General features: G+C 37.5%; 4 protein-coding genes across 10 annotated transcripts; 2 read left to right on the forward strand and 2 right to left on the reverse strand.

The window, feature by feature from the left end:
• The first annotated feature begins 102 nt into the window (after window positions 1-102).
• On the forward strand, window positions 103-3,664 carry LOC306859201 (protein-S-isoprenylcysteine O-methyltransferase-like). The gene is made up of 5 exons (XM_079400109.1): window positions 103-335; window positions 655-743; window positions 887-1,056; window positions 1,324-1,541; window positions 2,189-3,664. The coding sequence occupies exons 1-5, from the start codon at window positions 117-119 to the stop codon at window positions 2,369-2,371; spliced, it is 879 nt and encodes a 292-aa protein (XP_079256235.1). The 5' UTR covers window positions 103-116; the 3' UTR covers window positions 2,372-3,664.
• LOC306859199 (RING finger protein 207) lies at window positions 2,854-15,086 on the reverse strand. 4 transcript variants are annotated; one of them, XM_079400104.1, is made up of 18 exons: window positions 14,893-15,086; window positions 14,367-14,557; window positions 13,043-13,175; window positions 10,652-10,796; window positions 10,459-10,540; window positions 10,296-10,371; window positions 10,065-10,190; window positions 9,615-9,661; window positions 9,328-9,400; window positions 9,169-9,237; window positions 8,993-9,061; window positions 8,798-8,919; window positions 8,530-8,707; window positions 8,140-8,325; window positions 8,003-8,054; window positions 6,146-6,263; window positions 4,051-4,143; window positions 2,854-3,951 (listed from the first exon to the last, which is right to left on the reverse strand). In XM_079400104.1, exons 1-18 carry the CDS (start codon window positions 14,998-15,000, stop codon window positions 3,807-3,809), a joined length of 2,013 nt encoding a protein of 670 aa, XP_079256230.1. In that variant the 5' UTR covers window positions 15,001-15,086; the 3' UTR covers window positions 2,854-3,806. The 4 variants fall into 4 exon arrangements, with proteins under 4 accessions (XP_079256230.1, XP_079256231.1, XP_079256233.1 ...); XM_079400105.1 differs by having other exon boundaries at window positions 10,465-10,540; window positions 14,893-15,007; XM_079400107.1 differs by lacking the exons at window positions 14,367-14,557; window positions 14,893-15,086 and adding an exon at window positions 13,704-13,877 and having other exon boundaries at window positions 10,465-10,540.
• Window positions 15,087-15,573: 487 nt separating this feature from the next.
• LOC306859202 (large ribosomal subunit protein eL22) lies at window positions 15,574-16,544 on the forward strand. The gene is made up of 4 exons (XM_079400110.1): window positions 15,574-15,598; window positions 15,897-16,004; window positions 16,131-16,255; window positions 16,352-16,544. Exons 1-4 carry the CDS (start codon window positions 15,587-15,589, stop codon window positions 16,494-16,496), a joined length of 390 nt encoding a protein of 129 aa, XP_079256236.1. The 5' UTR covers window positions 15,574-15,586; the 3' UTR covers window positions 16,497-16,544.
• Window positions 16,545-17,046: 502 nt separating this feature from the next.
• Window positions 17,047-27,551, reverse strand: LOC306859883 (protein RCC2 homolog). 4 transcript variants are annotated; one of them, XR_013783338.1, is made up of 14 exons: window positions 26,961-27,208; window positions 26,118-26,332; window positions 25,483-25,576; window positions 23,224-23,367; window positions 20,164-20,295; window positions 19,962-20,050; window positions 19,748-19,862; window positions 19,491-19,657; window positions 19,225-19,405; window positions 19,034-19,139; window positions 18,868-18,940; window positions 18,473-18,550; window positions 18,182-18,376; window positions 17,047-18,006 (listed from the first exon to the last, which is right to left on the reverse strand). XR_013783338.1 is itself a non-coding variant. In XM_079401273.1 (13 exons), exons 2-13 carry the CDS (start codon window positions 26,319-26,321, stop codon window positions 18,272-18,274), a joined length of 1,488 nt encoding a protein of 495 aa, XP_079257399.1. In that variant the 5' UTR covers window positions 26,322-26,332; window positions 27,337-27,551; the 3' UTR covers window positions 17,047-18,271. The 4 variants fall into 4 exon arrangements, 2 of the variants coding, with proteins under 2 accessions (XP_079257399.1, XP_079257398.1); XR_013783339.1 differs by lacking the exon at window positions 26,961-27,208 and adding an exon at window positions 27,337-27,551 and having other exon boundaries at window positions 17,049-18,006; XM_079401273.1 differs by lacking the exon at window positions 26,961-27,208 and adding an exon at window positions 27,337-27,551 and having other exon boundaries at window positions 17,047-18,376.
• Between the last annotated feature and the right edge of the window lie 349 nt (window positions 27,552-27,900).

Genomic DNA, 27,900 nt, shown 5'->3' on the forward strand with positions numbered 1-27,900 from the left:
TCATTTTTAACTACAGTTCAATGAGCGTCAAAAAGCTGTCAAACCAATTAGTAAGCGAGTCAGCGTGAGCTCTGAAGTCACGCGAGATTTCTCCGCGAGATCTTGCTGTTTTCAACATGGCAGGCAGCAAGTTGGTGCTAGAAGGGAGGATAAGTATTATTAGCTTTATTTCAGGACTGGGCGTCATCATAATACCTTTACTTGTCAAATTCGGCGCTCACATTGACTGGATATTCGATTACCTCACGGATGTGAATGGGAAAATAGCCATTGCGTTGTATATAACAGTTATCAATGGCTTCCTGCTAATCATATACAAGGGACCTTTATACAAGGTAAGACTCTGTGAATCGGATGCGTGTTGTACAGATAGAGCACATGTGTAATTACCGTCTAATGCTTGAGTTACACACACGTTTTAAATGATAAGATATAACGTTAAAGAATAAAGATACCTAGATGTGTAGTTGCAAAGTCTGCAGGACTCTATCACTGGGAATGTCCTGTGTGAAGGTATAATCCTATTACATTAGCTCTCTAATGGGATCTCGGATAGGTTTCTCTGTCAATATAATTAAGCTCTCCGAGAAGACAGCTTACTGTGTTTGGTTTGCAGAATCAGGCTCACAATTTCCTTCCTCTTTGCTTAATCAGGTGGCTGTTCGAGCCTGCTTTCTTGGATTTGCCTTTGGATGTGGTCTCATTTTAAGTTTTGCAGATGCAACATGGACACACTTTGGCTGGTAATGCAACTTTTGTGAAATTGCTTGAGGGTCATTTACACATTTAACATACATAAGGACTGAAAATCAATCTGATGGTCTTAGAATTTTTATGAATTATGGAATAATATTGTCACTCTGTGTTGACTGTGTTGTTTCACTAGGTATATGTGTTCACTGTCATTTTTTCACTACTCTGAGTACCTGGTTACTGCCATCATCAACCCACGCAGTCTGTCTCTAGACTCGTTCCTGCTCAACCATAGTGTTGAGTACACCGTAGCAGCTGTTTCCTCCTGGATAGAGTTCACTGTGGAAAAGCTCCTTATTCCAGGTTTGATGCAATCTAGGCCAGTGATTCGCAGCCAGACTTTGATTTTGCTTTGTTAAACCTATAGAGCTTTGCACACTGTTCAAATAAAAGCTGATACATAGTAATGTAATATAAAATAATATAACATACTGCCAAAGCTTTTTTTTAGAGTGATTGAAGTGAAATTATTCTAAAGTTTACAGAATTATTATTATTATTATATATGAACTATTTTTTATTGAAATTAAGTTTCCAGAACTAATTGAATTTCACTGTTATTCCTCACAGATTTGAAGCACATGAACTGGCTCTGTCTGGTGGGTCTGCTGATGGTTCTCTGTGGGGAGAGTTTGCGCAAAGCTGCCATGTTGACAGCAGGATCCAACTTCAACCACATAGTACAGAATGAGAAGGCCCAGAGCCACGTGCTGGTCACCACTGGAGTTTACGCTCTCTTCAGACATCCTTCCTATGTGGGCTGGTTTTACTGGAGCATTGGCACTCAGGTACTTTAACCATTATTTCAATGGAATTTATATTTATAGTATTTCACAGTACATATTTTTCTAAAGCAACTTCACAAATAATATTTTTTATATTTATTAAAAGTATAATAGTAATAATACTAATAATATTGTTGTTATTATCTTTTACTTTTAAATATATATTTACATTTATTATTTTTTGTATCCCTAAAATTCACATTACCAAAATATATATATTTTTAAGAAGTCTCTTGTGTTCACCAAGGCTGTATTAATTTGTTAAAAAAATGCAGTAAAATCAGTCATATTGTGAAATATTATTAAAATGTATTCCTTGATGAATAGTAAGTTCAAAAGAACTGCATTTCTTTACTTTTATGTTTGTCCCTCCTGAATTTTTTTTAAATCATACTTTTGAACGTAGTGTATCACAGTTTCCAAAAAGTGACACCAAGGACTTGAGTAATGGCTGCTGAAAATTAAAAAATAATTTTTTCAACTTTACTGTTTTCTTTTTTTTTATCAAATAAATACAGGCTTGGTGAGCATAAGACACAAAAATAATAATTATTCCAAACTTTTGACTGGCAGTGTAGTTAGTCTAAAATATATGTTTTGTCTTAAATGTTTTGTTTTAAACCTATTTTTTTGCTTATCCTTTTCTCCAGATAATTCTGTGCAACCCAATATGTCTACTGGGATATTCGGTTGCCAGCTGGCGCTTCTTTCGAGAGCGTATTGAGGAAGAGGAGATCTCGCTCATCCATTTCTTTGGAGAGGACTACATTGAGTACAAGAAGAAGGTCTTCACTGGCTTGCCCTTCATCTCAGGGATCAGGGTTAACTCCTAAAGCCGTACTGCACCGAATGGAGGAAATAGCCTGAAAGTGCACACCTGGACACCTCTGACTGGCACTCTGAGCGAGCTAGTTGCCTGGTGGCATCATGTCGCGCCCCCCGGGGGCGGCACAGATACATGAGGTGGCAGCACAGTAAAACTGACCCGCTGATCTGCTCTGAGACACATTGGTCTGCTCTGAGCAGGGTGGAGCTTCCACCCTCAACACCATTGGAGATACTAGTACACAAACACCACATTCGTCAGCATCTGTCTAGTCTCCTACACTTCATCAAATTTCTGTTCTTACATTGTCCTTCTCCTACTCATATGTCACATATCCTCATATTTACAGTCTTTGCACCATGTAATTTCATACGCTGGTTTATTATTTCTTTTTTTTTAATCCCCTGGTTTTGTGGTTAGAAACCTTAAAAGTGAGATTCAAGACATTGGTTTCTTACTACTTACGAAGAGTTTTTCAGTAGACTTTTAAATCTCTTGAGGTATTTTTATTCAGATAGGCTTTAAACTGGACATAAGATATTTACTGCAGTGGCCATTTAGACATTGTCCGTTTTGTGTAAAAATGAGTATCTTGTCTCAGAAAGATCTTTTTTAAAGATCAGCCAGAGCTGATGTCTGACAATCTCTGAACATCTGTGATTTGTTAATGCTGTTGGACAGTTTTAATATTATGATTAGAAAAATAAACACGTGATAAATTACAGGCTTAATTCCTCTTTTGATTATATGTTCCCCATTGGTCTTTCTAGTCCTTCAGTTATGTCCTGTCATCTAACTCTTGTCAAATGCATTAGTGTCTTTTCGTCTTCACTCTCACACTCACTCACTCACTCATCACCATATCCATGTCTTGTCACTTTCCTTCACACTTGCATGATAATTCAACAAGAAAATCGGTTTCTACGAAGGTGGGATTCAGAGGGCAGAACGCCGGAGGGGTTATGCTGTATCCAAAGTCTTAATCTTTCTGATTTTACATTTCTGGGAGGAAGGCTCCACTCTTCTCCTGGCATGATGTAGCTTATGTAGACATTGGGTAAAGAATAGGAATTTCTTGCACACTTTTAACCAATGACGAGCACTATAATATATGCGTACAGGTAATGGACATTTGAACACATGCAATAGGTTTTTATGATGTAAGAGTTGCACTACGCTCGTACAAAAAGCTAATGGGAGAGGACCACCCTACCTCTTGGATGATAACTGTATCGCTTACATTATTAACATCTTCAGCAAAATGTAACAAACCTTTAAAATAAACACTGATTATAATGTTTATTTGACACTACTTTTATTCTCTAAAATACAAGCACTGTATTTTTTTCTCTTTTTCAAGCTTCCGTAAATTAGATTTACGTAAGTGCATACTTATTTTTTGGGGTATATGTCTAAACTGACAGCTCAACACAACAGCGTTTTCACATTGGAATCTCTTTGCGATTGGCTGTATCAGTGGTGTTCTTCTGCTTGTTTGGCCTGTAGTAATCTTTGTTCTTGGGATTGGTCTCTTCTGATAGGCTGTTTAGAGTCCAGTTGTCATCAGTGTTACAGGACAGCTCATTACTGTTTTGGTGAAGCATGGAATGGCCATTAATGCTTAATAATTAATACCTCTGTGTCTATGTCTATATAATATACTTTGAGAAAATGCTGGTAACTCACCTGGGCTGTGTGTCTGCAGTAGAGGTACTGTCTTCATACAGCTTCAGCATAATCTCTGTGCGATCGTCTTTGAGCTCTTTAGGCTCCTGCAGCCTGTTAAAGATCAAATCAGACTGAAAAACTCACATAAAGCCCTAATATATACTATTATATATACAAGTCCAAAATCAGCTTGGCAAATGTCAAAATACTTTTTATTTTATTTTTTACTATATTATATGCTCATCAAGGCTGCATTTATTTGATCAAAAATACAGTAAAAACAGTAATATTGTGAAATATTATTACAATTTAAAATGTTTTTTTTTTTTTTTTTTTAACATACTTTGAAAATTCAGTTTGGCCGTCACAGGAATACATTTTATTTTAAAATACATTGAAATGGAAGATAGTCATTTTAAATTGTAGTAATATTTCACTAACATTAATATTTTTCAGTAATATTTTAATAACATTAATATTTACTATTTCATTTTTTTATCAAATAAATCATGAACATAAGGGACTTAATTCAAAAACATTAAATCTTACACAATATTTTTACAGATACCAAACTTTTGAAAGGTAATGTATGTGTATATATATATATATATATATATACACACACACACACACACACATACACACACAGTGGATATACAAAGTTTTTGTGGTGTAAAAAAATGACACCAAGCCAATCATTTCAGAACTTTTTCCACCTTGTAAACTATGATCTGTAAAACTCTATTAATGGATGCATAAGTGTGCACTTCCTCTTATAACTAAGGATATGGCTGTTCAGAATTAAGCAATCACAGTCAAACTCATATTAAATAGGAGTCACACCTGCCATCATTTAAAGTGCCTCTGGTTAAAGCCAAATAAAGTTTAGCTGTTCTAGTAGGCTTTTCCTGACATTTTCTTAGTCGCTCTTACAGCAAAAGCCATGGTCTGCAGAGAGCTTCCAAAGCACTGTTAGAAGGTATCAGTCAGGAGAAGGGTACAAAAGATTTTCCAAGGCATTAGATATACTATGGAAGACAGTGAAGACAGTCATCATCAAGTGGAGAAAATATGGCACAACAGTGATATTACCAAGCAATGGATGTCCCTCCAAAATTGATAAGATGAGAAGAAAACTGGTCAGGGAGGCTGCCAAGAGGCCTACAGCAACATTAAAGGAGCTGCAGGAATTTCTGGCAAGTACTGGCTGTGTAGTATATGTGACAACAATCTCCCATATTCTTCATATGTCTGGGCTATGGGGTAGTGTGGCAAGAAAAACTTCCAACCCCGGCTAAATTTGGCAAAAACACATTTTAAGTTTCCCAAAAAGCATGTGGGAAAATGTGTTATGGTCTGATGAAACCAAGGTAGAACTTTTTGGTCATAATTCTAAAAGGTATGTTTGATGTGAAAACAACACTGCATACCACCAAAGGAACACCATACCCACAGTGAAGCATGGTGGTGGTAGCATCATGCTTTGGGGCTGTTTTTCTTCAGCTGGAACTGGGGCCTTAGTCAAGGTGAAGAGAATTATGAACAGTTCCAAATAACAGTCAATATTAGCACAAAACCGTCAGGCTTCTGCTAGAAATCTTTCAGCATGACAACAACCCAAAGCATACATCCAAATCAACAATAGAATGGCTTCAGCAGAAGAAGACTGAAGTTTTGGCTCTGGTTGGGAGTTCTGGGCTCCCAACCAGAGCGCAGAAATAATATCGATAATTATAATAATGGGCAAATATTGCTAAGTCAAGATGTGCCATGCTGACAGACTTGTATCCAAAAAGACTGAGTGGTGTAATAAAATCAAAAGGTGCTTCAACAAAGTATTAGTTTAAGGGTGTGCACACTTATGCAACCACATTATTTAAGTTTTTTATTTTTACTCCCCCTTCCCTAAAAGATTTCAGTTTGTTTTTTAATTGAGTTTTACAGGTTATGGTTTACATTAAAGGTGGAAAAAGTTCTGAAATGATTCAGAAGTTTTTTTACACCACAGAAACCTGGCATTTTAGCAGGGGTGTGAAGACTTTTTATATCCACTGTATATATATATATATATATATATATAAAGTGTTGTGAATGATGCATCAAGCTCCAGTACCTGGGCTCCAGACGCTCTTTCATTTTTGCTATGGAGCGAATGTAGGGGCCTATTTGTCTGGAAATAGTGGTCAAATAGGAGTTCTCCTGTTTTAACTGAAGCAGGTCATGAAGTTGTGCTACAAATGAAAAAAAAATGAACACCAACAAAAATCACTAAATATGTTAACTAAGATATGACTGCAGTGAGCAGATACAGTGCCCTCCAAAAGTATTGGAATGGTAAAGACAAAATTGCTCTGTTGGCTGTGGAGTCAAGACATTTACAAATATGATTAAAAGATGAATATGAGACAAAACCACAGAATGTCTCATTTTATTATTGGGTGATTCAACACATTGATGTTTTACCAGCTAAGAAGTTCAGCACTTTTAGTGTTTCATCCCTCTATCTGATGAGAGCATAAGTATTGGAACAGTTGCCTCACAGGTCTTTCTAAGTGATCAGCTGTGTCCTGTTGCATTAATTCTTCAGATATTAAAAGCAGGGAATGTGTCGTATCAGTTATATCCATTACTTCTGTATTCTGAATCCTGCAATCGATGATGACACATACAAACCAGGATGAAGACGATGGAGCTGACTTTGAGAGAATAGCAAGCAATTTGGATGCTAAAAGAAAAGAGGAAGTCAGTTAGAGCTCTAGCAAAAACAAAGGGCATGGAGAAATCAAAAGTTTGGAAACCACCAGCGACACCAGCAACCAACAATGACCTGATTGGCTGAGAAAATAGCAGTAGTTGATGACAGACAAATCATAAAAGCTGTGAAAATGAACCCTAAAAGACGTGTCTGTAAAATCATCAACACCTTCCAGAAAGCTGGGGTGATGCTCTGACAATCTACTGTCCTCAGGAGACTTTGACACAGAATTACAGATGCTACACAGCAAGATGCAAACCTCTGACCAGCACCAAAAATAGAAAGGCAAGATTAGAGTTTGCAAAAAAGCACAAAGGTGAGCCAGAAGAGTTTTGGAACTGTGTTTATGCACCGATGAGACAAAGATGAACCTTTATCTAAGTGATGGGAAAGCAAAAATGTGGAGAAAAACTGCAATGATACAAGCATACAGCCTCATCTATAAAGCATGGTGGAGGTGGTGTCATGGCATGGGCATGCATGGCTGTCACTGGAACAGGCCCTCTCAACTTTACTGATGGCTTAATGTATGATGACAGTAGCAGAATGAATTTGGAAGGGTACAAAACCATCTTGCCTACCAATATTCAAGAAAATGCCACCAGATTCATTGGGAAGTGCTTCATATTGCATCAGGACAATGACCCAAAACACCCTGCCGGTTCAGTCAAGGAATTTATAAGGGCAAATAAATGGAAAGTCTTAGATTGCCCAAGTCAATCTCCAGATTTAAATCTGATTGAACATGAATTTCACCAGATGGAGAGGAGAGTAAGGCCAGAAACTCCCCAAAACAAGCAACAATTGGAATTGGCTGCATTAAAGGCTGGGAAAAGTATTTCAAAGGATGAGACCAAGAGTCTGGTGATGTCTATGGGTCACAGACTCACTGCTGTGATTGTGTGCAAGGAATCTGCAACTAAATAATAGCTTTTAATCTTTTATATCTGCCTTTTGTTCAACTGTCCCAATACTTATGCTCACATTAATAAATGGGATGAACTCTTAAAAGTGCTGTTCTTTTTATTTGGTAAAACATGTATGTGTTGAAACGGCTAATAATAAAATGTGACATTCTGTAGTTTTGTCTCATATTCATCTTTTAATCATATTTGCAAATGTCTTGACTTCACAGCCAACAGAGCAATTTTGTCTTTACTGTTCCAGCACTTATGGAGGGCACTGTATATCTTAAGCATTTACATACTTACACACCTTCATATATCTCCTGTTCATTTGCCACCCTCTGTAATGTCTCCTCCCAAATCTAAGAACAAAATTAACTGCACAATGACATCTCTTTTTTTTTTACCTCCTCCTACTGTCAGTATTGGTAAGTATTGTCATCTCACCTCCTCGAACATGGCCCGCATGAGCTCGACTGAGGAGTACTCTGCTGAGATCTGTCTTTCCACCTGAACAGACCTCTCTAAAATCTCATTCATGGTGTCGGGTTTGGTGAGCGAGTGGTGCTTGGTCAGGTCTCTGTGAATCTCCTGCACCTGGTCTTTGAGCTTCTGGATTTCTGTCTGTAAAGTCTAGTTAAACACATGGAGAATTTGCCAGTTGCAGCACAGTATTTCTTAACTTTCTTCTATGTAAATATGCATTTAGTGGTTGGACATAAAATAATACCATTCATTTTAATTTCCTGTAATTAGCTCGTGGTAAGAATATTAGCCTGGAAAATGGCTAAAAAGAAAATATCATGGACTGAACCATGAGTGCATAAGAAACTTCACCCTGTAGCCGTTCTCGTAGTTGCAGCAGTGCTCCATAAAGGGCGTCTCTCCACCTTCCGCCAGCAGGACCTTGGTGCTGATGTAACGGTGTGAGGTTGGCCTGCGCACCACCGAGGAGCACAGTGACATGTCGCTCATGGCTGGAGAGTGACACTGCACTGACAGAGATGATTGCATCCTGCAGGAAGATAATCAAAATATTAATTTAATATTTTCAATGTTACTTTTTAAATAAGCATATGTAGTTTGCTTGAATAAACAGACTCACATGCCGCTGGTGTTTCCCAGACCTAAACCCACACTCCCTGTAGTGGACATTGAACGCCGCTGCCCCAACAGCAAGAGCGGCTCCAGGCAGCGAGCAAACTCGGAGCAATATTCTGTGTTTATCTGTGGGGATAGATTCCAGCAGATATAACCTAAGCACTGACATATTCAACATATTTGAATTTAGTAAACTAACCTTACTGCTCTGTGCTGGTCTCAGCCTGTGTGGTAGTTTCACAATCTTCTTTAGTCTCTCCATTAATTGCTGTGTGAGGTGAAAATATCAATTATAATTCTTATTGTTGGTACTGTGCCCTGAAATAAGAATTTTTTTTTGTATTTAATAAAAAGATTTTATTTGTTTGTACTTACATATCCCATGTCTAAGAACTCAAACTTATTTGCTGAGCTTAGGAAGGCAGAACATGTCACAAGATGAACCTGGAGAGAATTCAATGGAAACATGTCTGAATTCAAGAAGAATATGTGAAAATATTAAGATGCATGAAGACATGAAGAAAATGTGATTACCTGGAGAGTTGGCAGGAGTGCTGCAAGATGAGATAACTGCTCTTTGAAGGCTCTCTCCTTCTCTTCATGCTGGCTAGAAGATAAAAACATAACAGAAGATTATTAATAAATATATTTTTAAGATCTTTGGTCATCCTTTGCATTTGTCATTTGTGATCAATATATTTTTGTCTGACAAAAAAGCATCACGGTAAAATTAGTGCTTTAATGTAAGAGATTCTAATGTTGAATATGTTTTTTTTATATATATATACCTATTTTTTAAGTAATATATATATTTTATTTACCTTTGTGCTGCTTTGAGTAGAATCTTTTTTCTTTCTGCTAGTCTTTCCTGAGGAAAAATACTTTATTATTCATCATTTCATATTAACATCACATTTTCAAAAATTTCAAATGATTTGACTTTTTTTTATCCAAATCACATAAGTGTAGCCAGAGACCCAAAAATGAAAATTTTGTCATTTACTCACCCTTTTGTCATTCCAAACCTGTATACATTTATGTCTTATGTTGAACAGAAAATATTATATTTTGAAGGATTTTGAAGAACTAGATCGTTGTTGGTCATTTGACTTCCATAGTAGGGAAAAAAATACTTCAAAATATCTTCTATGTTCAATGCAAGAAAAAAACTCATACAAGTTTGGAACGACATGAGGTTGATGAGTAAATGATGACAAAATTTTCATATTTGGGTGAACCTTCCCTGTATGTTATGCAATTGTGCATGACACCTGCATATTATTGAACAGAATGCAGATGGCGCTCTCTTCTTCATCCACATTGGCCCTGACCTCTCCAATCATGGCTTTGAGGAGAATAATGGCTTCTCGTGCTGACGTCTGGAGCTCCTTAACAGCCTGAGGAGAGGGAAATGACTTCAGTAGGTGCTTCACAGCTCCACACAATACAGACACAGAAAGTACACATTACTGTTGGAAGAAAAGGATGGGAGAAAAACTCACTAAGACGGCTTGGTCCAATTTTTCACAGCCTTGTATATATGCTGTCTCAATATCAATGCAGTGTGCTCTGCTCTCCCTATGGAATTAGATAAACCCAGATTATTTTGAAATCATATGAGTGATATGCTAATTACATGCTCTGTGTGTTAAGTTTATAACTCACACTTGCATGTCTCTGAAGCAGTTGATGCAGAGCATGGACTTTTTCTCTGTAGAAAACATGATGTAGAGTTCCTCATGGAGGGCTGCAATCAGACAGAAACTGCATGAATCTCAAGACTTGTTATTGAAAAAATTAATTTGATTAATTTATATTTTGCTGGGGAAACTTGAGAAGTGGTTTTCAAAACACACACCACATTTTTTGTGGGCTTCTTTGGTGCACTTTGCCAAGGAGACAATCTCGTGGCAGGAAAACATCTTGGCTTTGTGGGTAGTTTCCCTGCAGTCTCCACACAGTGGCTGGCAACAAGTGTTGCAATAATACATTGCATCCACATCCTGGGGTTTGTGACAGAAGATAGCAGAAGATATGAGAAGCAGGCAAGTGACAGGTAAGCAGTTCAATTGAAGATCAGTTCAGTAGACGTAGCTTGAGACTAATAGTTCCTTGTCCCTTTTCCTTGCAGGAACCACAGATGAAGATGACCGAAGACAGATGATGACTGGGGAAATGCAGGTAAGTGGTTTGTAGTAGCAACAATGAGACAAGACAAATAGGGAGCAGAAGGTGACTGCTTATATATGGTAATGAGGTGAATGGTGGCAGGCAGAGCCCATTCAAAGTGATTTTTGAGCAAAGTGGATTTGCAGCTTCCAAATGACAAAAAAATAGCCGATTAATATTTTCCATATTTAATACAATCACACCGGCATGATTAGATCGTTCAGCGTGTCATATCGTTTTTACAGCACTGCATATTATAACCAATCACAAACGATTCTGCTGAGCTTATGAATGCAATGACCAAATCAGAAGTGAGTCATCGCTAAAATGCCAGTGTTTTCTTCACTCGCTCGCTGACTGAACACCTCTTTCTGGCGAATTCTCTCATCAGAAACAACAAAGTGCAAATGTGTGTACGAATATGTAAGTAAGATATTCATTTCATAGTGTAAACAGCTTCAGTGATTTTAATGGGAGTTTTTGAGAGTGCTTGAACTCTAGACTGTCAGTAAAAATGTTCTCTTTCTGTACAATGAAAGTGTTATGATAAGTAGCCTAACTTACAATGTTTTTATTCACATTAACTTTCAATGTTAAATTCACATTAAATGTAAAGTCAGTGGTATTAAAATATGTTATGGCATGACACCCATAGTTAATAGATTACATACATTATTAGGTTACTTTGACCATAACAATCTATAAAGGTGAGAATCAAGATATTTCATTGACTCTAATGGTTCTTTTTAGTGAATCAAAAACATACCTAAAATAAGTAGTTACTGACTGGTTGTTCATATGACAATGTGTTGTATAATCCTTTTCACTCGGATGTACATCACAATATGGAAGAAAAGATCTTTAAGGAATAGTTCATCCAAACAAGAATGTACTCATCTTCAGGTCGTAAGATATAAATGAATTTGTTTATTCATCTGAAAAGATTTGGAGAAATTTAGCATTACATCATTTGCTCACCAATGGATCCTCTGCAGTGAATGGGTGCCGTCAGAATGAGCGTCCAAACAGCTTATAAAAAACATCACAATAATCCACAAATAATTAGCACGACTCCAGTCCATCAATTCATGTCTGTTCCATCAATATGTTTTTAACTCCAAACCATTGCTTCTTTTGTTTTTTTTTAAAGTTATATTTATGGGATTTTTGTGCCTTTTATTTTGCGAGGACCGTGGAGAGATGACAGGAAAGTATTGGGTGGAGAGAGGGGAGCGAGATCAGCAAAGGAACTCGAGGCGGGAATCGAATTCAGGTCACTGTGAGCGCAGTTGCGCTATATGTTGACGCACTAACCACTCGGCTATCTGCGCCGACTGAACCTTTGCTTCTAAAATGCAAGCCCCTCTATAATATTATTACTTTCTCCAAAGAAAAGTTGACTTGTCTGAATCAGGAGAGAAACATGCACATTTAAGCACCGAAAGCGAAAACAGTCCAAAACAGTTCTAAACAAATATGTTAGTGGATTTTAATGTGAGAGGACAACAGGGGATGGACTTTTTACCTGGACGAAACGTAATAGTGAATTATGGACTGGAACTTTAGCAAGAAGTGACGGTTCAAAGTTAAAAGGCCTTAATGATGGATTTATTACAAACACAGTTTTTCACTTAATAAGACATTAACTGATCGTCTGGAGTTGCATGGATTATTATAATACTTGGGACTCTAATTCTGACGGCACCCATTAACTGCAGAGGAGCCCTTGGTGAGCAAGTGACGTAATGCTAAATTTAGCCAAATCTGTTCCGATAATAAACAAATGTATCTACATCTTAGATGGCCTTAGGGTGAGTAAATTGTTAGCGATTTTAACTTTTTGGGTGAACTATTCCTATGAAATTGGAATATTTATTCTGTAAAAGTACTATCATATTATTACTATATCAGCTCACATTCAGATCTGCCTCTATCCAATCAACCCATGAATAAAGTTTCACTCGGTATCACAATATATGACAAAAGAATCTTCCGCTATTTCTATTACATTTTGACTTTAAGAAACCGTTAAAGTCTTTATGAAGTGCATGTTTCAGTGTTGTGATGGTGATAATGAGACCTGTTTCTTGCACTCCAAATCACAGTTAGCACACTGTACGGTTTCTTCACTGTCTGCTGAACTGTCCACCAAGAACTTCAGGAGTCGATCCTCTGGGGGGAGTGCATTTATTCCTTTCACAACGGACTGATGTCTACAAAAGAAACAAAGAGTTTTGTGTGCCTGTGCAGAACTTTTGACCCATTGCCTGATAATGTCTTAGTCACACATCTGGCATTGACGAGTTTATCTCTCCCTCATAGCAACAACGACACAAATAGCTCTCTTTTGAATTCTGAGATATAACAGAGACTGAGCGATAAACCCCCATAGAGTCAAAAATAGACACAAACATGAGACTCAAATAAACATAATTCCCAGCAAAAAGACTATTTTAATATTTCTAAGCTAAACAGTTCAAAGATTCCCTGTGAATTCACTTTCATGAGAAGCATTCACAATGTATTTGACAAAAAAAGGGATTTAAACGATATATTGGCCTATACTCTACGTTGCATTGATAATGCATAACAATGACAAATACATATAATGCATGCAATCACAATGCCATAATGCAACACTCATGCTGCAGCACTCATAATGCAACACAAATACTGAGAAATTTGCTGTAACTTAACCTTCAAATTAACACTGAACCAGCTAAAAACAAATTCATACTTACTCTAACATGCTGCTTTATAAAGACCACCAACTTTTTCCCATTTTTTAATATATTTCTTCCATAGGTGCAAGATCTACAGTGTGCGATTAAGCTGCTGCTAGACTTACTATATGGAAGCAGAAGGGTGAGCACACAGGCATTTCAGCCATCTCTAACTGTCGCCAGCCCAGGACCCATGTATCCAATGTCAAGTGTCAGATAGTGTTAGGTTTATTGTTTGGTGACCTTGGCAGCATGTGCCCAGAGACTTTCGATTAAGTCCAACACAAAGGCAGGATTTATGGTGCAGCTGTTGAAGGTAATATCTCCTACAAAATGCCCCTGGCACCATATAGTTGACCAGGCAATGTCATTTGACAATTTAGATCTATAAATACAATGTTAGATTTTTCAAATGCATACATGTCATAAGTATGAACGCCCATTTCCGCCACGGAATAAAGTAATTGCGAATTTGTATCTAACAATTATGACTTTTTTCTCACAGAATTGCTAGAAAAAGTCAAAATTGTTAGATATAAACTCTAAATGCTAAATTCATTAATAATAATGCATACTTCTGAATATGTGTGTGTGTGTGTGTGTGTGTGTGTGTGTGTGTGTGTGTGTGTGTGTGAATTGTCAGAATAAGGTGATCAAAGATTAAATAAAGTATATTCTTACCCACAGAGAGGGCAACTCAGTCGGCTGTCCACGGCCCTTCCACGCAGGCAGCTGGCACAGAACGTGTGGTAACAGTCCAGTAAACATGGATGCTCATACTGTTCTTGGCACAAATGGCATACCAGAGGATGGCAGTTGGCACTGTCCAGGTCATAAAGATTATCCAGAGGGGAAAAGATCTCTCCAGACATCTGAAAATATAATAAGACCTTCAGATACTCTGATATAGCATATGCATGAACACATTTACACATTGTACATTTATACAGTATATCTATCATAAATATTATTCTAAGTATGCTTGGTGTTCTTGGGCTCTCCTTGAATCAGAAAACATACTTAAAAAGTTATTTGAGATCGAAGGTCAGTAGCCTACGCATTGTTGAAGCTATAAACCAGAAACAAGCCTCTGAATGAGGCCATACGCTCTAAAGCAAAATAAAGGCCACTTCAATAGATACAACCTAAAAGATACAGAAAGAATAAATGCACATATTTAATTCACAAATAATTATTATCTGAATACCTTGTCCTGTCCGAGTGCTTCTGCTGTGTGGAGTGAATGCTGCGTGAAGGTTCTCTGAGGGGTCCTAGATGCAGGACATGATTTCAACAACAAACCATTCACACTCATGCATCTGCTGTATGAGGGGGTGATATGTTGGGGCCAGGATACTCAGACCCTGATTATACAACACAAACCAGGTGCCATTGTCTGTCAAAAGCAGAGCCCTGCAGCTAAAAATATATATACACAGATATACACAGATATACACAGTATATCTTGCATTAACTAACATATCAGAAAAATGGCTTCACTCAAAACATTAGTTCATTAGACCATTTCATACGTGTAAAAAGTTTGTGGGTCATTTTCTATAAAAGATCAAAGGATGAAATTTCTGTCATCATTTCCTCATCCACTAACTAATCTTTCCAAATTCGCCAAGAAATTACTATCTTCTGTGGGTCACACGTTTTGGTCAGAGTAACGTTATTCAAACGTCTCCTTTAACAAAAGTAATATTTTTTATTATAATTTATAATTTTTTTTTTTTTTTTGGTTGGTCATTGTTATTGTTATTATTGGGTTAACCGTCCATTATTATTATAGCCAACAACAGATAAATCGAACGCATCGATTCAATCAGCGATAGATTAAACAGTCTGTGACGTCACGTTCGCGCAGCCGTAGTTCTTCCTTTCGACGAACTTTCTCAATGGCGCCTGTTGTAAGTTTGACCATACGGACCTAGTTAATGAAATAACAGACGTTTCCATTCATTATCATGTATACAAATAATTCGAGATTGCATAGTATACTCAATCGATTTCACAAAATAAGTTTAGTAATAACCCAGTTCGTAAAGCAATCGTTATGTATCATTGAATGAACCCCGTGCAGCCGAATTCACTTTAATTCAGTCTTGCGCGCAACATTTCTACTGACGGGTTTGTTATTCTGATGATAATGACAGGACTGTCATAGACACAAGGCTGAAAGTATATATATATATATTTTAATTGCAGAGGAAGCAGCAGAGCTCTAAAGGAGGAAAGAAGAAGAAGCAGGTCCTGAAGTTCACGCTGGACTGCACGCATCCAGTCGAGGATGGCATTATGGATGCTGCAAACTTTGTGAGTGACGTTAGATCAAGCCCTTAAAAAGGCTTATTGTGTAAAACGGACTTTATTATACTGTAGAAGTCAGATAACCGCTAGCTGCCTGAGTTTATGACTTGTCATTTGCGTGTGTGGATACAGGAGCAGTTTCTACAGGAGCGCATCAAAGTCAACGGTAAAGCAGGAAACCTGGGAGGTGGAGTGGTCACCATTGAAAGAAGCAAGAGCAAAATCACAGTATCTTCTGAGGTGCCCTTCTCCAAGAGGTGTGTGTGTTTTGATACATTTGACTTTTGCCAATTATTTTATTTTTAAACTGCAACTGTTTACATTTTATTCCACTGTTCTCATCTTTTCTGCAGGTACCTGAAATACCTTACAAAGAAATACTTAAAGAAGAACAATCTCAGAGACTGGTTGCGTGTTGTGGCTAACACGAAGGAAAGCTACGAGCTTCGCTACTTCCAGATCAACCAGGATGAAGAGGAGGAGGAGGATGAGGATTAAATTCTTGCTGGTTTTTTTTTACTTTAAATAAATTCATATATGACTACATTTCATGTATCCAGATGTAGTTCTTTATAATTGTTTCGGTGTTAGATAAACACCTATTTATTCATTTATCTACAACAATGAAGTAGCATCAGATCTTTTCTTTTATATTGTGGTGTACATCTGAGTGTAACATTATTAGAAAACAATGTTATTATTTCAAATTGGTTTGGTTTTATGCATCAGTTGTTTGAATTTTGAGCTGTGGTTATTGGAAGAAGGTGAGCTTGCAGAGGGGGTTTATGCAGGCTAAATGATTGAAGTCCTTATACTTCACCAGAGGAAAAAAAAAATCATTTGGTCCAGTTCTGATATTTGATTAAAAGAAAAGAAAAAAATTAAACCTGCACAGATGAATTGTTCACTACACCTGCAACAGGCATTTGGAAAATAAATAGGGTGAATTTTCACTTAATGGCAACGAAGATAACAGCACACTGTTCTTCTAACTTGAAGGATAAAAATAAAGCATATGCATGGGTTAGAAAAAAAAACTGCAACATATACCAACTTACATTAACTTTATTTAATATTAAGAAAACAAAACATTTTAGAATTCAGAATAGGAGTTGGAATTCCAGTTTCTGGACATATATTGCCAAAACAAATGAACATTTCCAAGTACACAATTTAAAATGATAGAACATAAAACACAGCTTGTTGCTCGCCCAAAACTGGATGGATTCTTGTATGGACTTACAAACAGATTATGAAACAACAAATGCGATCACAGTTTAAGCCCAGGTGAACACAAAGAAATGGCACAGTATTCAACATTGCATGAAATGATGCTCTGTAAAGACATTGTGGTCCCACAAGATGGGACAGTCCTACTCTTCTCAACATCAAGTCCATTATTTCAAAAACATGCTAACATCAACACATGAGAACAGCATTTCTGTAGTTAACAATACTAGCAAGGGCATGAACATTAAGGATTTACATTTCTAAAAAAGGGAGAATGAATTTAATAGAAATCTCACAGCTGATGTCTCATTTGCATTGCAGGAGTTGATAATACTTCCCTGATCAGATTAACAGGAGTCTGTATTTTAAGAGTGAGGAAAAAAAGCTTACATATTAGCTACGTGGTCTTGAGGAAAATGATGTTCTTATGTATAATGATGATAACATGGAGCTGGAAGTAATGAAAGTGATGTTTAAAAGATGAAGTGCCCCATAACACTTGAGTTGTCATAGGACTAACTGAATTTCATCAGCCTGAATCATCTTACTTAAAGGCACAAGAATGGAATGAGTTTGTCTTTTAGTTAACCATTAGCCCATTGATAGTCTGCATTAGAATGATTTAGCACCAGTTTTTGGAAGAGAGCAGACATAGATCTCACAGTCATCGTTATGGAAAAATAAACAACAAAACAATCTGTGATATACTTCCATTAGGAATGCATAAGTAAAGGGGATGGATCCAGTGGAATCCGAGTGCTCTGAGTAGTTGCTGGCTCTGTTGTGAAAATAAAACAGGCATGTGATACCACAATTAGCATTCTGAAACGCCCGAGCCTAGACAGATCAGTTATTGCAACATCTTTCATACTTTTATCTGACATGTGGCTTGTCTTTCGAAAATGTAATATGATGCCCAAACATAAAGGAAAAATAAACAATCTCATCCTAACCAAACTGATTACCCAGGTGACCTAGTGAGCAGAGGCATTCCATAAAAAAAAATAAAAAAAAGCCCCTGGAGAAAATGTGAATGTGTCCAATCAGAGGGTGCGCGGGCTGTATTCAGGAAGCTTCTTGAGCTTTTCTTTCTCCTGCTCTGTGTCTTGCCGAGCAATAACCAGGGAATGAGAATAGCCCATCACCACCTGAAATGACAAAGTTTCCAGTTGCATAGCCATAAGATTATCACACATAGAACAGAATTCTGGGAGGATATGATTCATCAGAACAGCAGAACTCACCTGTTCCGAGTACACGCCATCCAGAGTTTTGACCTCTTGAGCAGTGGTGGATGACTTGGGTTTGTTGTCACCATACCCCTAAAAAAGCAAAAATTTTAAATGAGAAATTTGCCATCTTACACTATTGAAGGAAGCCTTTTATGCTCAGCAAGGCTTCATTTATTTGATCAAAAACAGGGTAAACAGTAATATTGTGACATTTTATTACACTTTTAAATAAGCGTTTCTATTGTATTATATTTTAAAATGTATTTTATTCCCATGATAGTAAAGCTGAATTTTTGCTAGCCATTACACCAGTTAATTGCTATATAAATATCTTACTGACCCCAAACTGTTATGTAGTTACTGACTTAATTCTTAAACAGGTTTTATCAGAATGCAGATAAACATACCAGCTCTCCAAATGTGGGCGATGGTCCCCAGCTAATGGTGCTATCATCAGCTGCTATGATAATACTGCTCTTCCTGAAAGGAGTTATAGATAACACCTAATCAACATTCTGAAAATTTCTAAATATTTTATAAAACACATTTTGAGAGTCCTCTGTCTTTACTTACCCACAGGCCAGACTGCGAATCTTCCATCCGCACAGATCCTGCACAGCTTTGGGGTACATGGTGGACTCACGGGATGTGTTTGTCACTCCCCAGAAAAACAGACCACCTGAAAAATAAAAAGCAACATTAAACATCAAATAGATGATGGGTATGGTAGGCTGTTGTTTTCCCCAGGGAGGAATTACATTTACCTGTTTCACTGACAGCAAAGGAACACTGATAGCCACAGTATATTTGAGTTGCTCCACGGCCAGGGAAGTCAAAGAGCTTGACTAACCGTGGGACCATCTCATCTTTCTGCTCGGTGTGGCCTAGTCGTCCATATCCCCCAAATCCCCATGAAAACACACGCTTTTGGGAATCTAGCACCAGCTGTGTGGATGCAACAATATAATCTTATATAATGTTAATTCATTCATATTTGACTTGCACCACTATCCACAAACTTGCTACTCACTGTGTGATTGGACCCACATGATACATCCCGAGCCACCACATTGGGCACAGGAAGCACTTGGCCATCCTTGGTCTTCTCAATAAAAATGGCCACCCGTCTAGGGATCAGCTCACAGTCAAACTCAATGCGCTGGGCACGAGCGATGAACTTTCCATCTGAGTTATGCCCTTTTAGATACAGTTCAAAAAGAGTAAATAATCCAAACAGGTGCGTTTGGTGACTGTATTTCAGTTAAACCCATTTTACTACAGTGTTACCTAGTTGGCTGTATTCTGGGCAACCGAAAGAATAAAGGTTCCCCTTGCAGTCCACAATCATACTGAACTCTGCACCACAGGCCACTTTGACTATCGGCTGCCCGTTGTACTGGATCTGTAGGTAAATCAATGCAGATGTTTTGTGAACATTAAAAATACAATGAATGTGTTACATTAAAGCCCCATTAAGCAAGTGAAACCAAGAGAGTCTTACTGTAGCTGGGCTGAGCACAGCATCTGTCTGATTGCCCTGGCCAAGCTGTCCCAGTTTGTTTTCTCCGAAGGAGTAGACAGTACCATTTTCTGTGAAACAAAGCATAAGAACACCACATTTGCAGTTTATTATTATTATTATAACAACAACATAATTATAATTTACGGCAATTACATGATAAACATACCACAAGTTTGCCTACCTGTTAAAGCCATGGTGTGGTTTCTACCACAAGCAGCTGCTACAATCACTTCCTCCCCCAGGCCCTCAACTAGCTTCGGCGCCTCCAATCGTTTAGTGTCTCCATGACCCAACTGGCCTTTTTCATTACGCCCTGAGAAGGACCAGAGGCAGAAATCTTTAAGTTTAGTTGTTTTCTTTTATGAAAATGGATATATTAGTTTATTGACCAATTGTTATTATAAGTGAAAGTGACGTGACATGTGGCCAAGTATGGTTACCCACACTCAGAATTTGTGCTCTGCATTTAACTCATCCAAAGTGCACACACACTGCAGTGAACACACACACACCGTGAACACACACCCGGAGCAGTGGGCAGCCATTTATGCTGCGGTGCCCAGGGGGAAGTTGGGGGTTCGGTGCCTTGCTCAAGGGCACTTCAGTCGTGGTATTGAAGGTGGAGAGAGTGCTGTACTTTCAATCCCAACACCTGCAACTCCAGCTGGACCTGAGACTTGCAACCTTTAGGTCCGACTTCTTATATCGGAGAACACACACACAGGGTGTAATCACACAGGGTGTAATGGTACACGTATTCATACCGAACGAATACAGTATTTTATTTTATTCTATTCAGAACATTTAAATTAAAAATGCTATTTTGACAGTCTTTGATGTGACATGACAGATCGATGTATAAACGCCTTGGAGAGCTGCTTCTGGTTCAGAATGGTTCAGAAACGTGCTGGTATAAACCCAACAAACATTACTAGAGCAGCCACGATCAGCTCCGGTTCCCATGTCTGAGCCGTGACACGCTGCAGACTTGTGCAGAGCGGGGCACGAGTGAATGCGATTATTCCTTCCTCTGTACTACTAGTTTTAATGCGAATAAACATGACTGAACATGTAATGCCTCATGTAGTCGCTCGATATGGGTTTCAACCGCGGAAAGACATCAAAACAGCATGGAAATAAAATGTCACGTAGCATTTCATTTACCTCAGCAAGTCATCAGTGTCCACAACTCATTAGTTCACAAGAGAAATTAAGTCTAGAGAGGAGCATTTTGCGAAATATTACACCATATACTCATTATATTTTACTAAACCTGTTAGTCTTAATTATTTAATGTATGTTTAAATGAATCTGTTATGAAACATGCTATGACAGCCAGTGTGTAATTGAATATATTTTAACAAATAGCATAGAATTTTTTATGTATAAGTTAATTTAAAACCTGCATTGTGCGCAATTTACATGTTTGTATACTTTTTTTTTTTAAGTTGAGAGTTGATTATCTATTTAAAAATAAATAATAATTAAATTTAAGTTTGTGTTAAGTTGTTAGGCCTAATTGTATTAGCGTGCTTGTGCTGCCACGGCGAGTATAAACCAGGCTCTACCCACGAAGCGCTCGTGCTGAAAGCACCTCTCTTCACGTGATCAGTGAAATCTGACTCCTGCTACAATGTGCCGCGGCTCTGCAGCGCTCGCTGTATGAAGCAGACGCTTTGGAGCAGCGCAGACCATGCACTCGTACAAATGCGACCACGTCAAATTTTAACAAAAAATTACCATTTTGGTCGCAGTCTAGAGCCCTGTCATGTTAAATTTAATCTTCGTATTACAACAATAAAAAACATTTTATTTATAAAAAGCTTTAGCAGCAACACTAATATTAGCAGTAAGCAAAATAAACGTAGAATGTCTAATGTTTTCAAATGGAGAAAATAAATAAAGGACAGGAGCCATATCAACTTCATTTTTAATTACAGTTTTAGTAGGTTTATAAGCTGTTTAATAGGCTAAAGAGTGAAGAATAATTCACTGGATAATGTTAATTCACTGAATAATATTCTCTGGAATATTGGAATATAACAAGCATTGTATTTTATTGCATTTCTCAACTGGCATGCTCTAAATTATGTTGCTGACAGCGCGGTTTATCTATGCATTTACACAGAACTATAGGCTACTCAAACTGCGATCGATTGCAGAGATAATAAATAATGAATTTCCATACAGTTGTATTAATTTAGATGTTTATAAATGAAATAATGGTTATATAGTAAGTGTTAATACAATTTAGGGTGCTTCAAAAAAGTGAATCTTGTTAAGAGTTACATGCAGTGGCCGTGCTGAGCATTTCTTGAGCATCAACCACTGAGTGAGTTAAATTCAATGCTTTTATTTCCAACATGCAATCATTCATGGCTGTATTATTTAATTCATGCAAAGTTACGTCTTTATTGGGAGAGGACTTGACGGATTATCTATGTGACTCCGACTTCACGAGACTAATAGACCACAGAGAGAGAATTCAATTCAGCGCTTTTATTTCCAACATGCGCTGATTCATGGCTGTGTTATTTCAGGCAAAGTTATATCTTTATAGGGACAGGGCTTGACAGAGTATCTTATTTATAATATTTCTTAGAGCCAAGTTGCATAAACTACATACCAGGCATTTATGTTATACATCTAATTTGTGCATTAATGACTGCAATATTAAATAGTTTACTAACTACAGCAAATCAAGTACCTGCACGCCGTTGCCGTCTCGTCTCCCCTCAGATGCGCTGCAATTGCGATCCTGCGTGCAATTCTCAAAACATCCACAACATGGCGGTGTTTATCGGTGAATCCGATATTACAAAACCGATATCCGATTATGGAAAAAATGCTTAAATATCGGGGAAAATATCGGTAAATCGATATAACGGTCGATCTCTAGTCACAGGAATAAATTGCACTTATGTTGAACGGAATATATTACAATATATTAGAATAAAAAATATTTTAAATTGTAATATACCAAAATATTATTTTTTTTACGGTATTTTTGATCATATAAATGCAGCCTTGCTGAGCATAAGACACTTCTTACACACAAAAAAAAGAGTTTTTTGAACAGTTGTCTAAAAAAAGTTAAACATTTTTAAAAATAAATTACTTGACACATCTTTGTGTCTTTGGTGTCAATAGGTTGCCAGCGTTTTATGTTACTCCTCATTTATGAGGGCCAGGTTAAAATCTTGAATAAAACAGGAAAGTCTGTTCTTGTGTGGACGCTTACCCCAGCTCCAGAGCTTGCCCTCTGTGGTGATGATGAGACTGTGGGCAGCACAGGGTCCAGACACCACACAGCTAACCTGGACATCATTGAGACATCCATAGCGATGGGGGCCCCACAGATTTTGCCCAAGGTTCCTGTAAGCAGCTGCAAAAACACACACAGACACGCATGAAAAGTATGTCAAAGATGAAGATTATGTCAAAGATGACTGCAACCCACACACTTCCTCTTTCTTATTTTAAGTGTGAAGTTGATTTTTGCACCTGGCCGATTCGTCTCATGTTTTCAATGTGAGAAAATTTTCCCTACTCTGAAGATTACAATATGACTGTTATCAGTTATTGTAAATTAAATCTTATTTATCTCACACAGAAGTGCAAATTCACTGCTTTACATTCAGTCACCGTGTACTTAAAATAGAAGATCTTTTTTTGTTTTGATTAATGATTGTGTCCAGCAAAGACACATTAAATGCATAAAAAGCAAGAGTAAGGTCTATTACATTGTAAAGTACTGTTACAAAAAAAAAAAAAAAAGTCTACTTAAAATAAATGTTGTTCTTTTGAATATTGTATTGATCGAGGAATCTTGAAAAAAAAATTTATCAGTTCCCATAAAAATATTAGCAGCACAATGTTTTTTTTTTTAACATTGATAATATTAAGAAATGTTTCTTGAGCACCAAATCAGCATTTTAGAATGATTTCTGAAGTATCGTGTGACACTCAAGTCTGTAATCACAGGTATAAATATTTGAAAACATTAAACACACCAAATAATATTTCACAATATTACTCTTTTTTTTTTTTTTTTTTTACTGTATTGTTTAACCAAAAAAAATGAGAGGCGAAGGGAAGGACAAGATGTGGTAGAAAAAAAGTGTACAAGCAATAGGGATAACCGCACCCTGGAGAGGATAGTGAAACAAAACCCATTCAAAAATGTGGGGGAGATTCACAAAGAGTGGACTGCAGCTGGAGTCAGTGCTTCAAGAACCACCACGCACAGACGTATGCAAGACATGGGTTTCAGCTGTCACATTCCTTGTGTCAAGCCACTCTTGAACAAGAGACAGCGTCAGAAGCATCTTGCCTGGGCTAAAGACAAAAAGGACTGGACTGCTGCTGAGTGGTCCAAAGTTATGTTCTCTGATGAAAGTAAATTTAGCATTTCCTTTGGAAATCAAGGTCCCAGAGTCTGGAGGAAGAGAGGAGAGGCACAATCCATGTTTCTTGAGGTCCAGTGTAAACTTTCCACAGTCATTGATGGTTTGGGGTGCCATATCATCTGCTGGTGTTGGTCCATTGTGTTTTCTGAGGTCCAAGGTCAATGCAGCCGTCTACCAGGAAGTTTTAGAGCACTTCAATGCTTCCTGCTGCTGACCAACTTTATGGAGATGCAGATTTCATTTTCCAACAGGACTTGGCACCTGCACAGACTGCCAAAGCTACCAGTACCTGGTTTAAGGACCATGGTATCCCTGTTCTTGATTGGCCAGCAAACTCGCCTGACCTTAACCCCATAGAAAACCTATGGGGTATTGTGAAGAGGAAGATGAAATACGCCAGACCCAACAATTCAGAAGAGCTGAAGGCCACTATCAGAGCAACATGGGCTCTCATAACACCTGAGCAGTGCCACAGACTGATCGACTCCATGCCACGCCGCATTGCTGCAGTAATCCAGGCCAAAGGAGCCCCAACTAAATATTGAGTGCTGTACATGCTCATACTTTTCATGTTCATACTTTTCAGTTGGCCAACATTTCTAAAAATCTTTTTTTTTGCATTGGTCTTAATTGATATTCTAATTTTCTGAGATACTGAATTTGGGACTTTCATTAGTTGTCAGTTATAATCATCAAAATGAAAGGAAATAAACATTTGAAATATATCAGTCTGTGTGTAATGAATGAATCTAATATACAAGTTTCACTTTTTGAATGGTATTACTGAAATAAATCAACTTGTTCATGATATTCTAATTTTATGACCAGCACCTGTATATTCATTTTCACTTCGTTTTGATATTTGCTTTCATATAACAGCACTGTCAAGTCTGTCTTGTCTATGGCAGCAGAAACAGTTATCAGAAACAGTGCTTGCAAACCTCTTCAAGAGAAAACCAAGGTGCAAATTAAATTCTGGTTTCACAATGTCTCATTAACAGAATTACACAGATGACTCACTCAGACAAGACTACTCTTCTAACGCCTTTAAAACAATACTGTAGATTTCTCTGGCTCACACGTGATCATACCTTGCTGTTTTGGCACTTCTTTTCTGCCAATCAGGTCCCAGTTGGTGGCTCCAAAAACGAGCAACTGACCTTTGACTTTGGGAACCTCGAGTTTCTGCACAACAGATAAAGCAAAGAAATCCATCATCAATCCATTAATACAGTTTTCAAACTGAGCTCCAGAGACCCTTAGTGGGTGCTTAGGGGGTCTATGTAAAAAATTAATTAATAGAAAAATTTAATTTCATAGCTATCAAAATCAATGTTACAGCTTAATACATATTTTTAAAAGGTTTCTACATCTGCGTTCGTACATCAGTAATAGTGAGCAAAACAGTGTTATTTTAACGCCAAGTAAATTATCTCAAAAAATATTTTCATACATTTAAAAGAAAAAAACTTTGTATTATCATGCTTACTATTTTTCAAAAAGGGGAAAGAAGTCTCCATACATATTTAATATACAGCTGCTTTATATTTTCATGGGGTCCCTGACAAGATTGTCATATTTTGGGCTCCTAGCCATCAAAAAGTTTGATACCCCTGCACTTCATCACATGTGTATAAATATAAATAATAGGTGTGTGTATGTGACTGTTTATGTATACACAGTATATAGATAGAAAGAAGCAATAAGAGCCAATATATGTCCTTACAATCTTCTCCTTCACATCATCAGCCACAGTGACCGGCTGCAGACCGGCTTTAGCTGCAGGTTTCCCAGGTTTCTTTGTGTTTTCCTGTTCAAAGTCATCAAACTCATCGTCACTGCTAAACTCCCTGTCCTTTTTCTTTCCACCTCCTCTTTTTCTCTTCAGTCCACCGTTCCCAGACACATCTGTCACCTTCTTGCGTGGCATAGTTCAAAATCCTACAAAAGAAAAAAAAAAAAAAAAAAGAGTAACGTTAAGCCAACAGTTTACTGTTCCGACTACAATTTGACAGAAAGTAGAATCAAACGAGTCGAAACATGGGAATGAAACAAAGTCAATGTGATTCATATCCCTTGTTGGTTCAAATTACCAATTATCTCACAGCAAAAGAATCATTAAGAAAACACACGCATGCTCTGCTTATTAGTAATGCCAATGTCTTATTTCTTCCTATATCTAAGGATATAAATATAAAGCGTTCTGAAAGCGGAGGTCTCGTGCTATGCTAACACACTAGCAGCGCTGTAACAAAAGAATAAGCAGCAACGCGTCTGTCTCACTCAGTCTCCATTTGTTTCTTTGTTATGTTTTATAACGCAGCCGCCGGTTAGCCAACTAGCACCGCTCTGCTTCAACCAGACTAGTAACTAAACTACCCCCTTACCCACGTGTTATATCCACACTGTCCCGTAAAATCGGTCTAAAGCATAAACTTATGCCCCACGGAAAGTGCCTTTGAAATTATTGTTTACAGATGTGTACGATGAAGACGTAGCCATGTTAGCATGCTACACTGCATTTGCATCCGAAGCCGCAATCATAAACATCGTAAATATCATAACTCACCTGACTAAAACTTTCCCCTATCTACTTTAAATACAAATATCGAAGTTCACGGAATATAGCCGCGTTGAGTTAAGTGACTGTGGCTTGGTCTCTTGTGCTGGAAGATGCGATTATTATGTAAGTAGATTTCCTGATTCAGATGCTCTACTTATGTCTGTCCGTCTTCCTCGTTTTTTTTTTGATTGATTCGGAACAAAAGACTCGCAGCCTCGAGATCAAACCACGTGGGTGCAGCGCGCACTCATATCGCTCACATCTGGCTGCAGAGCTTGTAGAATACAATCTTGAAAGATATGCACATTTAACGTAATTTTACAGTCATTCGTGAAGAAGCACACAGAAAAGTTACTCTTACTTTTTAAAAATGTAAGTTTACCTGTGTTGCTTGGAACGAAAGTGTTGAGCTCAAGAGGTATTTTTCTTCTATTTTTACTATGTTCATTTATGTTCAGATGTACAATTAAAACCCTCATGTAACTTTCATGATAGAGAGCGTGTAGTCTACAAAACAAAAACACGAGGATGAGATGCAGAGCTGAGCGAACTACACATTTTGAGTCCTGTTGACTAGACTCTACACTGCCTTCTGCTGAGGTGGAGGACGTATTATGTATTGTAAACAACTTTCTCCACCATGGAGGAATTGAATGCCGACAAATTTGAATCGGATTGTTTTCTATGGCCTGAAAATATGCATCCATCCCTACTTCCGACTACAACTTCTGTACATTTCTTGCAAAACTGTATCCTTTGAAATGAAAGGGTAAAGGGAACATGGAGTGTGCATGGTAAGTGTGACTATTCTACTGTATGTTCCAGATAAACAAATCCAATATGAAATAAAAAAAAGGTTGTGCAATTATTATAGAAAGTCATATGTAATATAAAACTGTTGCATGTTGATGAGAAGAAAGTCATTCTACAAGGCATTCACTGTTAA

Source organism: Barbus barbus (genome assembly GCF_936440315.1).
Source record: "Barbus barbus genome assembly, chromosome: 40".
Classification (NCBI taxonomy): Eukaryota; Metazoa; Chordata; class Actinopteri; order Cypriniformes; family Cyprinidae; genus Barbus; species Barbus barbus.

Coding starts and splice junctions, on each gene's coding strand:
- LOC306859201 (XM_079400109.1), top strand. CDS start 117: ATGGCAGGCAGCAAGTTGGTGCTAGAAGGGAGGATAAGTATTATTAGC. Junction 336..654: donor ACAAGGGACCTTTATACAAG/GTAAGACTCTGT, acceptor TTGCTTAATCAG/GTGGCTGTTCGAGCCTGCTT. Junction 1,057..1,323: donor GGAAAAGCTCCTTATTCCAG/GTTTGATGCAAT, acceptor TATTCCTCACAG/ATTTGAAGCACATGAACTGG.
- LOC306859199 (XM_079400104.1), bottom strand. CDS start 15,000: ATGAGTGTGAATGGTTTGTTGTTGAAATCATGTCCTGCATCTAGGACC. Junction 14,558..14,892: donor AAGCACTCGGACAGGACAAG/GTATTCAGATAA, acceptor TTATATTTTCAG/ATGTCTGGAGAGATCTTTTC. Junction 10,191..10,295: donor AATTGGACCAAGCCGTCTTA/GTGAGTTTTTCT, acceptor CCCTCTCCTCAG/GCTGTTAAGGAGCTCCAGAC.
- LOC306859202 (XM_079400110.1), top strand. Junction 16,005..16,130: donor TTATGGATGCTGCAAACTTT/GTGAGTGACGTT, acceptor GTGTGGATACAG/GAGCAGTTTCTACAGGAGCG. Junction 16,256..16,351: donor GAGGTGCCCTTCTCCAAGAG/GTGTGTGTGTTT, acceptor TCTTTTCTGCAG/GTACCTGAAATACCTTACAA.
- LOC306859883 (XM_079401273.1), bottom strand. CDS start 26,321: ATGCCACGCAAGAAGGTGACAGATGTGTCTGGGAACGGTGGACTGAAG. Junction 19,863..19,961: donor CTGTGCTCAGCCCAGCTACA/GTAAGACTCTCT, acceptor ATTTACCTACAG/ATCCAGTACAACGGGCAGCC. Junction 19,140..19,224: donor CTTTGCTGTCAGTGAAACAG/GTAAATGTAATT, acceptor TTTATTTTTCAG/GTGGTCTGTTTTTCTGGGGA.